Source organism: Peromyscus leucopus, chromosome 4, assembly GCF_004664715.2.
Source record: "Peromyscus leucopus breed LL Stock chromosome 4, UCI_PerLeu_2.1, whole genome shotgun sequence".
Taxonomy (NCBI): Eukaryota; Metazoa; Chordata; class Mammalia; order Rodentia; family Cricetidae; genus Peromyscus; species Peromyscus leucopus.
Genome location: NC_051066.1, coordinates 106,118,927 through 106,135,509, shown reverse-complemented (window position 1 = coordinate 106,135,509; position 16,583 = coordinate 106,118,927). Strand labels below are relative to the sequence as shown.

At 45.1% G+C, this 16,583-nt stretch overlaps 1 protein-coding gene across 1 annotated transcript in view; it reads right to left on the bottom strand.

Annotated features, from left to right (window-relative positions):
- Positions 1-16,583, bottom strand: part of Tgm3 (transglutaminase 3) — a 38,356-nt gene that overhangs the window by 12,604 nt on the left and 9,169 nt on the right. Inside the window, exons 2-8 of the mRNA XM_028878550.2 lie at positions 13,407-13,580; positions 12,681-12,920; positions 11,944-12,062; positions 10,188-10,316; positions 6,861-7,038; positions 6,618-6,753; positions 525-628 (exon numbers count right to left, since the gene is read on the bottom strand). Of these exons, the coding sequence (XP_028734383.2) occupies positions 525-628; positions 6,618-6,753; positions 6,861-7,038; positions 10,188-10,316; positions 11,944-12,062; positions 12,681-12,920; positions 13,407-13,580 (1,080 nt within the window). The remainder of the gene's footprint in view (positions 1-524; positions 629-6,617; positions 6,754-6,860; positions 7,039-10,187; positions 10,317-11,943; positions 12,063-12,680; positions 12,921-13,406; positions 13,581-16,583) is intronic.

Sequence of the window (16,583 nt, the reverse complement as noted above, 5' to 3'; positions counted from 1 at the left end):
CTAGCCAGCCAGAGGCATACAGGGGTGGAGGCAGCCGCCACCATTGCCTTGTGCCTGTCACAGGAAGAAGAACAGGACTGAATCCATGGGACTTCCACCCTGGGAGGGCCATGCTGCTGGTGGCAGTGGGAGGAAGTAATTATTGACAAGGGAGGGTGCCTTTTCCCTGTCGCCTGACACATGCCAGGGCTCCTCAGTGGTACCAACAGCTGGAGGGGCTGCAGAGTGAGGGGTCTGCTCTGAAAAGCAAGACGTGAGGGAAAGAAACCCAAATTCATGGATAAACTGCTCGTATGACTGGGTGAGCCATGTGTGCATGAGGTAGACCAAGCAGCCCAGCAAAAATGATGGTATCCATTTAAACAGCAGCGTGAGCAACACAAAATAAGGAGAACTCTATTTAAAAACAAACAAACAACAACAACAACACTTCATCCCACTGTGCATTGTGGAGCTAGAGAGGGCTTTGGGTTACTTCTTCCTGTAAATGGCAGAGCCAAGCTCCAGCAGTCCGGCAGGATTACCTTGGCTTCTCTCCTGGGGGGTGGCATCCAGCACCTGCCATCCACCGTACGAGGGGCCTAGGTCAGTCCGCACAAACCAGCCTTCATTCCAGACATGGAAATTCCTGCAGACAGAAGGGCGAGTAACAAGTGAGCGGCAACACTACATCTCCAGCCGAACAACGCAGCTCCCAGAGCCTCCCTGCAGGTGCGCACTCTGTGCTAGAGATTCCGAGGGTGTTGGTGGGCATCATCTCCCTGAAATCCTCCAAGGACTGTGAACTGAGGCGCAGAGACACAGGAACCAGAGCTTGGGTCGACCAAGGAGAGTGAGGGGTCTGCTCTGAAAAGTAAGACTTGAGGGAAAGGACCCCAAATTCATGGATAAACTGCTCACACGCCTGGGTGAACCATGCATGCATGAGGCAGACCGAGTAGCCCGGCAAAAAGGATGGAACGGAACTGCTCCCGCTGTACTGTGGCGGTTTGCAATCCGGGTCCCCCAAGGGTTTTGCTAGTACAGAGCAAGAGAATACTGCCGTTTATCACACCTAGGGTAAAGTCAAAGTAACGCAACATACAAAGGACCAGCAATGACATGAATTTAGCCCCAACAGAGAAGACAGCCACATGTTGGAGATGTCAGCCAAGGGCTTCAAGTGACTGCAACCAGAATCAATGACATCAAGGGAAACAAATTCACAGAGAACAGAAAGAGGGGGACTTCTGGCAGATAAGTAGAAATAGTTTAGAAAAAACAAATGGAACACTTTAACTGCAACCTCCCTGATATCTGAAATTGAATAATTCAATGGATGAATTTATTAGGAGGATAGCTATAACAGAGTAAGAATAAACATATTTGAAGAGAGATCTGCAGACCACTTGGATTATCTAGTCTGGAAATGGGAGAGCAAAAAAAATGACAAAAAAAAAAAAAAAAAAAAAAAAACAACTCCCAATAAAGTAGAAAAATAAGTACAACATGTATGCCAGACAGAGACTTACCATATTAGTTTTAAAATATTTACACATTAATAAAAACAAAAAGAAAAGAAAAACATGCCAATAAAGAGCGATGAACACGGTTTTCATAAGCAGTATAAATGATGACTGAACATATGACAGTAGTTTTAACCTCAATGCTATTAAAAGAAGATTAAAATGACAAAGAGAAACTGTAACAGCCTTGCAGATTCTGCCTGCTAGCCTAGCAGAGATTAAAGTCTAGGCTGGGGGCCTTGTTCACTTCCAGTTAAGAAAGCAAGTGTTACTGCTTACCACTGGTGGGGACTTAAATCGTCTGACCTTTGCAGAAGGCAATTTGGCAACGAGTATAAAAATCTCTAGAAATTTGCATACTCACTAAGCCAGTATTTCCACCCTGAGGGATTTCTCCGGGGGAAACACTTTTATGAATAAGCACAGTTGTCCAGGCTAAGGTACTCCACTCCAGCATTGCTTGTGAGAGCAATCGTGCTGGAGAAAAAAGGCGCCAATAAAGGAATAACCAGATAACTGGTTGCACAGCTATAAATAGAATATCACACAGCTGTAAAATAAATGACGAGCAAAGTGAAGGTCGTACTTAACAAGGAGAGGTTATCTGAAGTAGAGCATCAAGTAGGAAAATCAAATGAAAGCTCTGTGTGTGTGTGTGTGTGTGTGTGTGTGTGTGTGTGTGTGGTGCACAGCTGTAATCCTGAGATACCCAAGCAGGAGCCTGTGAACTCCAGGCCTGACGGGGCTACACAGTGACCCACATCTCAAAACCAAAACAACAACCCCCCCCCAAAAAAAACAGCAAACAAATACTTCTTCCAAAACCCAACCCAACCAAGCAACAACAACAAAACAAACAAATCAACTGGCAACTAGATGTTCTAAAATAAAACCAAAGCAGAAAATTAGTTACAAAATCTTGTTAGACAACGGTGTACACATCTACACATGTGCGTGATGTATGCACGGATCTTTTTCAGTGACAACTACCTGGGGCTGGCGACATGTCTCAGTGGGTAAAGGTGTTTGCCAGGCAGCCCTGTAGACCCGAGCTGGCTCTTTGGGAGAGTGTAAAGGCGGAAGGAGACAGTAATTCATTGACCTACACATGTGCTCAGTGTCATGAACATACACAGAGTAGTAATGAAATTACTAAAAAAAAAAAAAAAATGTAGAGGAGTTAAGGACTTAACTCAGAGGTAGAGCACTTGCTTAACAAGCCTGAAGTCTCGGTTTGGTCCCCTACATTGGAAAATATTGGACCTAGTTAGCCTCTAATATTTCAATTGTGTTAGCCAAATTAACAGTTTATGGTATATACAATACATAGAAAACAAATTTTACACTATTTGTGTAGTGTTTCATTTTTTTTAACCATGAAAATTGCTTATTACTTGCATGATTAGAAAAGAAATGAACTTTAAAAGATTATGTATACTATAAAAATGGCAATAGCCAAGAGAGGGTGAACATAGAACGTTAAGTATTCTAACTGCCTTCAGTATATTTACTCTCTTTTTTGTGTGTGGTGGTAGGGATCGAACCCAGGACCTTGTGTATGTTAGGCAAGCACTCTACCAGTGATTTACAGCACCACCCTGTATTAACTCCTTTAATCCATGTCTCTTAAAAACTGGAAATAATTACCATTCCTTTTTGACAATTCATAAACTGTGGCACCAAGAAAAGTGATCCAACATCTTACACGGAGTAAATGTGAATTCAAGTATAAGGGAGAGAAAACAGGAAATAAATACCATAGTATTAGTAAGAAAAGGGATAATAGTTTAAACACATGGTGGATTATATTACATTTAAAATAATTTCGCTTTTGAAGGATATTCAATGGCAAGGAGAGTATGTTTATACGATACTATTTGCTCAAAACTCCATGATTAACTGGGGATGCAGCTCATGGCAGACTGCTTGCCTAGCATGGGCATGATCCTGAGCTGCTCAGGGCCCGAGAGACGGCTCCGTGGGTGAAGGCGATTGCCCGCCACGCCTGATGACCTGAGTGCCATCCCTGGAAGCCACATGAGGAAAGATCTGATGCCCACAGGTTGTCCCTTGACTTTCACATGCTCACTGTGGCACACATATGCCCCAACATGTAAACATACATACACAGACACATGCTCTCACCAAGACATCTTTCTAGATTTGGAGAGTGTGTTGCTCAGAGCCCAGTGCTACCTCTGAGTCTTGCACATCACCCAGTGACTCCATTTTTACTCCCTAATCACTGCTCTTTGCGTGAGGTTATAACGACTCTAGTGCAGTCCCCACTTTTTTTTTTTTTTTTTTTTTTTTTCCGAGACAGGGTTTCTCCGTGTAGTTTTGGTGCCTGTCCTGGATCTTGCTCTATAGGCCAGGCTGGCCTCGAACTCACAAAGATCCGCCTGCCTCTGCCTCCCAAGTGCTGGGATTAACGGCATGTGCCACCACCACCCAGCCCAGTCCCTGCTTTTGACCTCTTGGCACCCAGTGTCCCAGGGCAAGTGCTGAGTCAAGCTTGCCGATTTGAACTGCTTTGGGAACAAGGCCACTCTAGCTACCTCATGATTTGTGAAGTGTCAATGTCAGAACACTCTCGGCATGCAGCCATGCATCAGCTGCTGTTACTGTTGCTAAGCAACTCGAACTGATCCTCACCTTCTGTAACTCTAGGCTCGTATGGACAGAAGTTTAAATCTAAATCTTCCAACATTCATGACGCAAAGATTTGGACCCAAGACTTTCTGCCTAAACTTAAGCAGAGCTTATTATAACAGGGAAGTAATTCTGCTCTCCCTGGGTGACCTTGATGTGCAGGTCTGTGGAGGGCACAACTGGATCTCATACCAAACTCATGGCCTGAGAATAAGAATATGGTTGAGACTTAGAAGAGCTGGCAAGAGGTTTGAATGATGATCGAGCCCTAGACCAACTCTTAGGCTTCACTGGTGGAGAAACTTGGGAACAGAAGGACAAGAGGACTTGCACAAATCCACAGCAAGGGGGTAGCAGAGCTGGAAACAAAGCTGGGGACTCCCTGTTCCAATACCATCCAGGCCTGGTTCTCCACACACAGCTGTCAGGGAGTGGGGTGGGGAGCAGATGTCATTCCCATGGCCTTCTGGGAAGGAATCCATAAAAGTAGTTAGGAGAGCGCGGGTGTCGGGACCCACAGGAACAGTCTGATTCTAGATCTGGAATTTTCCCTTGCAGCCAACGGAATGACGGTGGAGCTACCCAGCTCTGTCTCCATCAGGCCCTACTTGTCTTAAAGGTGATTATATTGGGAATAAATTACTAAGTTGGCAAGGAAATAAATGCAATTTAAAAGCCCCACCTTTTTGTTTTATTGAAGGCTCTCTGGAGGATTCCTTCCCTGGCTTCTCACATGGCTTAATCTGAATCACTGGCCTGGCCATCACACACCATGCTGAATTGCTAAGCAGCCACACCTCATGCCCCACCCAGTAGTCCCTTGTCCCCAACACTGCAGCCAATGCTTCCAATAGGAGAACCAAGTCTCAGGCTTTCTGGTCTCTCTGCAGTTCCTGGTGTGTGTGCAGGGCCATCATGGATGGCCTAAGACAAGAGACCTTCCCCAAAGATGAGTCAGACTGCCCTCCTTTGGCCAGCTGTCCCCCTCCTGTAGCAGAGTGACCCCCAGTATCAAAATGACCATGAGAAGATTCCAGACACAACAGCAAAGCAAAATTAGGGAAGAAGAAAAAAAAATATTCATTTGTGGGAAACTGGAAAGCAAAACTCTTGTCATAAGTATTGATGTCTCTTGAGAGAATGCTGTATATCTGCAAAGCAAGGAACAAAATCCTAATATAAGCCCCCGGGAAACATCCTCAAGTCATGTGACTATAGGTAAATTATATGCACTCACTCTCCTGCAGAGGGGAGGGGGTAATTTGATTAGTTCGGCTGACGACACAGGGTTCTTTATTTGTATTAACAACTTTCCCCAGTTTTTTCTATTTTTGGTTTCATTTTATTCTATCAGACTAAAGACAGCTCAGAAAAGTTGGACCTTCTTGTTTTGGAAATAATAAATAATACGTTATGTAAACAATCTCAAAGTTGAACAAAAATGCTATCTGCTATAAAGTTTATCTAGTCACGTGGATACTTGTGAACAATTATGCATATTTGTCCTTTGAAATTGATTTAAGCAATGGATTCTTGACTGTGTGTGGTACCTTATATAGAGAGACTCACAGATATCCATGCATATATATACCATTTTCAATTGATAACAACTGGTAATAAGCTATCATATGGTATAACCTTAAATGGTTGTAATAATATGCATGTATTGTACACACACTGCTATAAGTAGTTATACATTTTTAAGTTTTACATAACCTACTCTAGCCAGCATCTATTATAAATTACATATATCTGTGTACATATGGCTACATGTGACAATGGCATATTTATGATTAGAAATATATGATGCCTAAACATATATGTTTTCTTATTTTCACCTGCAACCCAGAATATGTTTTCATTCTGTCAACTAAGATGCATAATAAATGTATATAAGATATGAGAAAATGTATTGCTTTTTTGCCATCTTTTAAGAAAATAAGCTAGGCATGGTGGCATACACCTATAAACTTAATACTCAAGAGCTGAAGTAGGAAGATCTTGAGTTGAGGTTATCCTTGGTTACAGAGTGGTTCTCTGTCTCAAATTTAAAAAAGGAAATACAACAAACAAATAGCACTAACAGCAACCCCTGGAGAAGGAAAAAAAATTCTTAAGTCATATGGGTTGCTCAGATTGAGATAAATTGGTATTTTTTTGAAAATCAGTAGCTTCAAGTTTTAACTTCTCAAGTGAAACCAGGCCTAATGGATGCTATAAACCCAAGATGAACTCCTGGAATTCCTGGCTCTGTTCTCCACTGGCATCAGACCCTTCCTAGGGCTGCATTGCAGGTCCTTCAAGGTACATGATCAGCATGGGCAGCATTTCTACCTCAACGATGCTCTGGCTCACATGTCACTTTCCTTCCAGTTCCAGTGCGGAGCTGAGCTCCAGGGGAAGGTGGGCGAGGTGCTCAGACTTGGTGCTCTATGCCCACTGAAATGGTTGATTACTTACCATACGCTGTCACTGCCTTTCTCCAGGGGATTTCCCATGGCGTCATAGTACACATCCACACTGAGGTTGCGATCTGTGTCGTGAGCTGAGTTGAAGTTGGTGATCACCCGAGAGGGAACCCCCAAGCAACGAAGCACTACAAAACAAGGTCAGTGTGAGGATGCTGGTTGTGGTGAAGATGGCATGTTAACACACCCTGTTACTACCCACTGACCCACAAAAGGCACACCACACCCGTATTACCTGTGTTGAGGGTCCCAGCAAAGACCCAGCACTGGCCATATTGGACTGGCTTGAAGCCAGATTTTTTCCAGTTCTTGAGGATTTCTACACTGCCATTCCAGGTCCTTGGGTCCAGGCCACCAGCATAATTGCCACTCCAATTCCCAGAAAGAACACCGCTGTCATCATTGCTATTGATCTGTGCAGAAACACCCCCCACATCCAAGTGAATCAATACCATGTCTTTCCTACCAGAGTGACTTACAGGATTCAGAACACGGGGTGGGAGGTGGGGAAGCCATGAAGCCTTGAGTACACTTTTCTGTCATGAAAACTGTAGCAAATCTCTTAAGGGGAGTGGGGTTTATGAGTTTAGAAGTACTTTGTTTAATGGATCATGTCTGATTGCACTTGAATGACATCAGCTCTGTGCTGCAGGATGACACAGAAGGAGGAGACTCCACAGTTTGTCGGCAGCAAGACTGGGCCCAGAAGTCCTGTTGGCAGAAGACAATGGCTGTCTGCTTGGGGGTGTGGGTGGTGTCTATTGTGTGTGTGTGTGTGTGCGCGCGCGCGCACATGTACCCATCTTCTAAAAATTACTCTTGACATTTAACATATAAATTCTTAGAAAAAACAAAGATGAAATATTGTCATTCTTTCTCCTTCATTCATTGATTAATTTGTTCATTTATCCATCCAACTTAAGCATGGTTCTAGTCTAAGGAATGCAGCATTGACAGAACACTGGATGAGGACTCAGGAGACCTGTGCTCTCTTTTCCCCTTTCTTTTAGAGACATGCATGAAGTACTTAGAGATGAAATGATAGCAAAGGAGGCAATTCTGGGGTTCATCAAGTCGTCTGTGGAGAACGGTCAGAGATGAAGTGAGACCAGCCTTCAGTGGACAATTGTTGAAACTGATGACAGGTATGTAGGAACTTGTATATTCCTCTCTACTTTTGTATAGTCCTGGATTTCTTGAAAATAAAAGTTATAAAAGAGGGTTGGGGATGTAGCTCAGTAGTAGGTACTTGCCTAGCCTGTGGTAGCTCAGTAGCAGGGTACTTGCCTAGCCTGTGGTAGCTCAGTAGTAGGTACTTGCCTAGCCTGTGGTAGCTCAGTGTTAGCTCAGTAGTAGGTACTTGCCTAGCCTGTGGTAGCTCAGTAGTAGGTACTTGCCTAGCCTGTGGTAGCTCAGTAGTAGGTACTTGCCTAGCCTGTGGTAGCTCAGTAGTAGGTACTTGCCTAGCCTGTGGTAGCTCAGTAGTAGGTACTTGCCTAGCCTGTGGTAGCTCAGTAGTAGGTACTTGCCTAGCCTGTGGTAGCTCAGTAGTAGGTACTTGCCTAGCTGTGTAGCTCTAGTAGGTACTTGCTAGCTGTGGTAGTCAGTATAGGGTACTACTACTGCCAGCATGTGTGCAGCCCTGGGTTCAGTCCTCAGCACTGCACAGACTCACATGCACATTTACACACCGCCAGGTGAGAGACAAACAGTTCATAAGCACTACCTGTTGCCTGTCTCCTTGGTGATCTTGGGAATCAGTTTGTCTCCCTGACCATTAGGCCTTCACATTCCAGTACAGAGAAAGGGAAAAGGAGATGCCCCAGAGGTACCTCTCCAGCTGTCTAGTTTTCAGACTCCATTCAACTTGGCCATTTATCTCAACTAAACAGTGAGAGGTTAAACTGAGACCTCATAGATTTCTCGACCCATCAGATCTGCCCCTTCTCTTCAGAGCATATGAGTGTACCAAGGCTCAGGAAAGTGGACAGCAGACACAGAAGACCCAGGACAAGCCACCAGCCTTCCCTAGCCCCCAGCCCAGAGGTGAGCTCTGTCTCACTTCTAGTGGTACCATGAAGCTAGTGTGTCCTTGAACGTGGAAGACCAGCAAGCAGCTCACCAGCTCCTGGGTCACAGGTGCTTCGGGGTAAGGTCACTGCTGGCTCAAAGCCAAGGACTTCAAAGCTCTGCATAAGCCATAATTAGCTCCTGGGCTGACCCAGCCCAAGAGGAGGGTCTGGAGAGAGCATCAGGGCACGTCTGAGGAAATGGGCCCTGAGATAGAGTGGGTTGGCCCTAGGCTAAGAGTGAGTCAGCAGCTGCCGAGCCAGCTGGCTTCAAGGCCGGACTCACGTACTCTTATTTGCTGGCAGGAAACTTGGCTTCTTAAGTGGCCCTGAACTCCAGTTTTACTTGCCTCCACTGACTACCCCTTTATCCAAGCACCCTGCTTTTGCAAGGTCCAGCCCAGTCCCCCTCCACTCCATTCACTGTCCTGGCTATTCTAGGCCTTGTGGGTCTGGTTCTAAGTGTCTCTGGGTCCACCTCACTTCTTTCCTGCAAGCCTTTGTTCTAGAGAAGTCCTCCCTAATTAAGCTAAGGCTTCAGCATGCCATCCAAAGCCTGTTCGGGTTTCTAGCAGAGTAACTGGGCAGCTTGGGGAATAGTCCAAGATGTGCCTAAACCATAGGCCAGCAAAAAGACACTAAAGATATTTCTGGGTGATCGTTTAGTTCAGGAAAGTTAGAATGAAAGAACTCACTTTGATTGGCAGCCTTCTGTGGAGACAGGGCCCCACTGTGAATCTCAGGCTGACTGGGAACTCATGATCCTCTGGCCTCCTCAGGCTCCACCACATCCAGTGAGCTTTACATTTTTAAGCAGGTAGATCCTCTGTCTGGTCACTTTTTGATGGAGACATTCTGTGTACACTGAGTATAGAGCCATGGATGCCTCCAGGATGTGTGTGTGTGTGTGTGTGTGTGTGCGCGCGGCGCGCTATGGTGGGATAGGTTTCTCATAGATAGTTCCATGAGAAAGGAAAGAGGTTCAAAACCTTGTTGGACTAACAGGGGCACGCCATGAACAGGTCCCATTAGCCCCTTGTGCCCTCTCTCTGTCTAGATAATGAGTAGGGTTATTTGCTGTCCTCCTGTTGAGACACTTGGGGGTTCCATACTTCCAAGGAGGTGCACATTCCAGTCTCACTGGGCACATACATCCCTTCCTAGGAGGCCTCATGATGGTGCAGAGGCCTAGCTTTTCATCACATCCTTTTAGGTGTTCCCCACTCCATCTACTACCGGCCTTGCCATATGGCAGAAAGAGCTTGGAAACTAGCCAGGCTTGGGACTATTCTGTCTGCTTCTCGGTCACCATGTAATGTCAGGCAAGCTCCTTAATGTACAGGAGTTCCATGTTCTCTATTGGCAAAATGGGCAAGGTCATAGGTACCAAACGCGCTTGGCAACGCTCACGCGAGACAAGGAGTGTATGGGTCTGATATGCAGTCACACGGCAACATGGTAAGCAGTACTTACCATCAATTCCTATTACTTACCATGGCACTCAGCACCCGGCAAACATATTTGGGGTCATTTCTGCGGGCCACATCAGTGACAGGGTCACGGCGGAAATTCAGACTCCTATCCAAAATGGAGAGGCTGATGTTCAGAATGTCTTCTTCAAACTGTTTATAATGGGAAGATGAAAGAAGTGACCCATTTCATTGTTGTTGTCAATTATGGGAACAAGAAGCACAATGGTGAAGACTACAGGATCAACTCAGTCCTTTGGCTCTGTGGCCTTCAGGGCTAACAGCTATTGAGGGACAGTGTTTACCAGCAACCTCACCAGATCTCTCACTCTACATGAGCCTGAACCCACTCCACTAGTGGGATGGGAGACAACACAGCACATTCACTCCCAGCATGCCCCACTAAGGTGAATGGGAGACAACACAGCACAGTCCACTCCCAGCATGCCCCACTAATGGGGAGATAACATGCACAGTCCACTCCCAGCATGCCCCACTAAGGTGAATAGGAGACAACACAGCACAATCCACTCCCAGCATGCCCCACTAATGGGGGATAACATGGCACAGTCCACTCCCAGCATGCCCCACTAAGGTGAATAGGAGACAACACAGCACAATCCACTCCCAGCATGCCCCACTAAAGGGGGATAACATGGCACAGTCCACTCCAGCATGCACTAAGTGAATAGGAACAAACAGACAATCACCCAGCATGATAAAGGGATAACATGGCACAGTCCACTCCCAGCTTGTCATGGACTCAGGAACAAGTCATCCTTCTAGCCTTGGTTTCTCCATCTGTTCAATAATGGATCAAGTCAAACTCATCTCTAGTTGCCTTTGTGTCTCTGACTGTGATCTTGAGATCATTTAGACTCCTGGCAAACTAGGTATAAAGATAAAATGTGTGGCTGAAGACATTCTAAAGCTATTTTTATAAAATAAGACACACAAATTGTTTTACATGCTAGCGCTTGTTGCCTTAAGTCTTCACATTTGTTTCTCCTTCTTCCTGGAATGTCCTTCTTGAAGACAGCTAGCAGCCTTCCTTACCTCGTCAGGCTCGAAAGCTCCTTCCTAAGAAAGGCTTTCACAAACCATCCCACCAAAGAGAGCCCCGCTCTCACCCTTGGGTGTATTATATGTTCTTATCCTCATTATTTTCTCCCTTAATGAAGTCAACACATAGCGTCAACTTTGACACCTGCTGAAGTTAGCTACATAATGGAACCTGGACCGGGCAAGAGTGCACCTCCCCACCAACTCCTGGCTTCTAGGTATCCTGGCTGCCCAAGTCTAATTCCTTTAAAGTGAAAAGACACTTCTAAACATTTTCTAAGTTGAGAAAACCCAGGAACTCACTGAACTCAGGTGGTAATGCAAAACCAAGGCCATAACTCTGAAGGGCCAAGTGCACACAGTGATGGAGCTTCACCACATTTTCCTGTGATGTGCAAAACAGAAGCTCTATCATGTCTCGAGATCCTTCTCTGGGCCTTTTGCTCATTTGTGTGTCGTGGCATCAGGAATATTTCACTTCATCAATTTAGTAATGAGTCCACCTTCCCTACTAGACTGTGACTCCTTTGAAGCTGAAAATGTATTCATCTGTATCCTTAGTGTTTGGCTTAGGGTCTAGCGCAGAGCCGATGGTCAACAAATGTGTTTCAAATGAATGAACAGGAAATGAAGGGCAGGAAAATTAGCAAGCCTGCTAGAAGCCCTGAGCATGTTGTGTATTATGGATGCAACCCTAGCCTTTTTATGGTCCTTTTACCTGTCCAAAGTTCCAGCCAACCATGCCAATCCGATTTGTGCTGCCCACGTAGATGATGCCAGAGTCCTCCTCAACGTACTCTTGTCTTTCAGCATTGTTACTCATAAAAACATCATCCGCTGTTTGATACACACATACATACACACACACGAGGAAGAAAACAGAAACAAAAAGTAGATACTGTAATGAACCAGTGAGGTAAGTTTTCCTCCCACTCCTGAAGACTGGCACTGGGGTTAGAGCAAGGGTCGCTTTGGGCCCATCCTGCAATCTGTACTGGAGAACGCAGTCTTGAGTTATGATGCTTGTAGCTCTCATGTGGGGACTCAGGCCGGAAAGGGAAGCTAAGCTGACCTAAAGTCTAAAATTTGGACTCAAGGATGAGATAGAAGGGTACTGCCTCATTACAGAATTTTACTGTAGCCATTGTCTATTATAATTTATCATACTGTACAGTATATAAAAGCTCACACAAATCCCCACGGGAGCCAGCCCCAGAAAAATAACAGCATGATGTACACTTAATGGGGACAAATTTGAGGCTGAGTGTAGCTGCTTAGAGTTCCGCAGCTGGGTGAGTGCAGACCTTCTGACCAGCAGCTTTTCTGCTCCGCCCACAGCCCACGACCTTTCTCCAGTCAGATCTAAGCCTGTAAGGAGCACATCTCATCCATCCCTCTTTTCCACACCCACTGCTTCCGCCAGGGCTGTGGGGAGTGTGGCGTTTAGAGACCCACCTTGCAGCCATGGGTTGAAGAGCAGTATGAATGTTCCGAGTTTCTGAGAGGAGGCCCTGCCGTTGGAGGAGATCTCAACATTCATTGTGTACCATCCGATGGGTGCATTGGCGGGGCTGGCGATCGCAATGACCAGATTATTGCCTTCGTTGGCCTTGAGCGTTGCATTCCAGCCACTTCTACTTCCCCCAGAGATGGAAAAAACAGCCTTTGTCCTGGCCGACTCTGAGGGCTGGGGACCTGTCAAATAGAAAATGAAGGAGACAAAAGGGTGCTGGGTAGGTCCTGGGGAGAAATCAGGCTCTGATGACACTGTGAATTCCTTTAGGTCAGTGGTTCTCAACCTATGGGTTGTGAGTCACCTCTAAGACCGTCAGAAAACACAGATATTTACATCATGATTCATAACAGTGAAAAATTACAGTTATGAAGCAATGAAAATAATTTTATGGTTAGGGGTCACCACAACATGAGGAACTGTATTAAAGTTTCACAGCATTAGGAAGGTTGAGAACCACGGATCTAGGACTTCATCCAGTAAAGCATCCCATCACAAGGCTTGAGGGAGCATATAGGCCACATCCTTCTTGATTTGAAAATGATTAAGTCTCATGCTTAGAGCTACATAGCCACCAAAGTCAACCAATCAATGACATAACCCAAATCCGAATGACTTCTCAAGGACAACTCAGCTGTACGCATGTGTGGAGGGGGCAGAGCAGGCACCTGTGGAAACGATGAAGTTCAGATCATCTCCAGACTGAAGACTTCTGTTGCAGAATATCACCATCTCCCAAGGTTGTCCTCTCCGAACAATGAAATCCTGGCTGGAGAACTTGTCTGTGTGATGTGCCCTCCGATTCACGGGCATCTGCCAGTTGACATTTTGGACCGCTAAAGCTGTGAGACAGAAATCAGAAGCTGAAGTCTTGAGGGGGTTGGGGAGAAGTGTGCAGCATACTAAAAGGGCATCCATGGGTGGAGGAGGCAGGGTAGTTCAGGAGAAGTTCAGGAGGCTGAACTTCTAGAAGGAGTCACATTAAAACACAAAAGCTTCGGTTCTGCATAGCAGGATGATCACCACTTGTTTCCACCCAAACTTTCTGTATCCAAATACTCCGGCAATGCACGTGACCCAAGGTTGCATAAATGCTCTGCCTTTCAGATGGCCAGGCTGCTCCCCAAACTATTCCCTCTGCTCGGAATCTCTCCATCCACATGGTGACTTGTCATCGGGCCTTGAGGAGTAGGCCGAACGCTCAGGGAACTGTCACTCAACCAGCTAGAACTGTGTCAGGAGAGACTGAGAAGACAGCATGGTGGGGGAGGTCCTTGGTGTGAAAGCATGAGGACCTGGGTCCAGACCCTCAGCACCCGCAGAAACAGTTGGGAATGTTGGTGTGCAGCTCTAAGCCCAGCTAGGGATGGAGTCAGGCAGATCTCCAGGGCTTGCTGACCAGGCAATCTAGACAAAACAGCAGCTCCAGGTGCAGGGAAAGACCTTCCTTGGGAAATACGGTAGGGAGCCTTGAGGAAGGCATCCCAACATCAGCATTTGATGTTCACAGACAGCACATTCCTGAGCACAATCCCAAACACAGTGCACTTCCTGGCATGTACAGGAAAGATAGAAAATAGAGGCGATTTCTCCAATACCCGAATGCATTTTGCCACTCTCGTATCTAGTCAGCATTGGCTTCTATATGCTTTACCCCTAGGTAAGGATTTGCTAAATCCTTGGTGTTGGCTTTGGATGCTAGAAAGACCAATCAGGACTTTAGGCAGCATTGAGAGGCCTGGGGACTGGGGAGTACTAGCAGGAGTGACTTGTAAGTGCTCCTGGAAAAAGTGCTCCTTAGGACAAATATCTCAAAGGCTACCCTCCTCCACTTCTTCTCAGATGATTGTGGAAGCAATGGAATGAAACTACATAAGGCTTAAGAGAGACAGCCTGATAAAGGAGGCATTTAGCTCAAACAAACCTGTGAGAAATCTTATTCTCTCTTTTTTTTTTTTTTTTTTTTTTTTAATTCAGAGCTGAGGACTGAACCCAGGGCCTTGCGCTTGCTAGGCAAGCACTCTACCACTGAGTTAAATCCCCACCCCTGAAATCTTATTCTTTTGAGTTATGACTGGGATGCTATATCACTCCTTCCTCTGCAAACCAAACTGGTTTCTGTTTTCATGATGAAATACAATTTTGATGAGCATATGATGGAATATCCCAATGTCAGAAATCATTCCAATTTATATGTGTTGACAGACTGTCCATCAGGATACATCTTCTTGATCTTTATATTCTGATGTCTAGCACATCACTTGAATGATTAGGCACACAAGTGAAAGAAGTAATATGTAAACAACAAAGAAAAACTAACATCAAAAAATAACTGTCTTGGGGCCTAGAGAGACGGCTCAGTGGTTAAGAGCATTGGCTGTTTTTTCAGAGGACCCAGGTTTGAGTCCCAGAACCCACATGGATGCTAAGAACTCTCTGTAACTCTAGTTCCAGGGGATCCTACACCCTTTTCTGGCTTCTGCAGGCACTGAACACACAGGTAATACACAGACATGCACACAGACAAAGCATTTACACACATAAAATAAAAAGAAATAAACACAAAAAACCCCAGACAAACCCAACAATCCTGTTTTGAATATAGCTCAAAATGGAATCCATACAACAAGGTAAATTTGGGGTATTCAAAGTGTGTGTGTGTGTGTATGTGTGTGTGTGTGTGTGTGTGTGTGAGACCTATTATTTGTAAGATACTGTTAGACACATTGGAGTAGAAACATGTGAAATGTAGTTTGACTTTTCAGAGGTCTTCACTAGTGAAGAAGTGAGGCAAGAAAAAGCTGTAGTGAATGATGGCATGAGAAGAATCCATTCTCTTTCAACTAAAGGGGCATGGGAAATGCAGTCAGGAGAGGAGATATTTTGTTTTTGTTTTTGTTCTTTTTTGGTCTGTAGAGATTAGGAAAAGCTTTCCTGAAAATGATTGACCTTAAAAGAAAACATAAAAATGCACAAAGGTATACCGGTACTCAACATATCCAATCACCAGGGAAATGTGAATCAAAACCACAGCGAGATGCTCTTACCCTGGTAGGAATCACTTCTATCAAAAAGACAGAGGAAGCGATATGAGACAACAGAGGAGGAGCCTTGTGCACTGCTGGTGTCGAATGCCTTTAATCCCAGCACTCGGGAGGCAGAAGCAGGTGGATCTCTGTGAGTTCAAGGCCAGCCTGGTTTACAGAGTGAGTTCCAGGACAGTCAGAGCTACACAAAGAAACTCTGTCTTGAAAAACCAAACAACAACAACAACAAAAAAAACAAACAAAAAAAACAAACAAACAAAAACTCTACTTCCTTGTTTATTTTAGTTTTAGGGGATGGAGAGGGCAAGATCTTGCTCTGTAGTCAAGGATGGCTTGGGGCTTGTTATATATCCCAGCTAACCTCAAACTCATGATGTTCCTATCTCAGCTTTCTGGGGGCTGAGGTTATTGGCCTTCTCCACCATACCCAGTTTATTTCAGCATTATTTACAATAGCCAAGAAATAAAAACAACCTAAACACAAAACAGTTCATGAATGGATAAAGAAAATGTGGTATTTCTATATGAAATGGAATGCTACTCAGATACAAAAAAAAAAAAAAAAATGAAATCTCATTCTCTAGGACAAGCATGGGGTAGGACTAGAGGACATTATGTTAAGTGTCATAAGCAAGGCACAGAGTACAATGTGGTCTCATTCACTTGTGGAACATGAAAAGGTTGGTCTCATAGAAGTTGAGTGTAGAATGGTGCTTTCCAGAGTCTGGAAACTACGAAAGGACGGATAGCTGGGGAAATGCTGACCTACAGGTACTAAGTCACAGTTAGAGAGGAGTA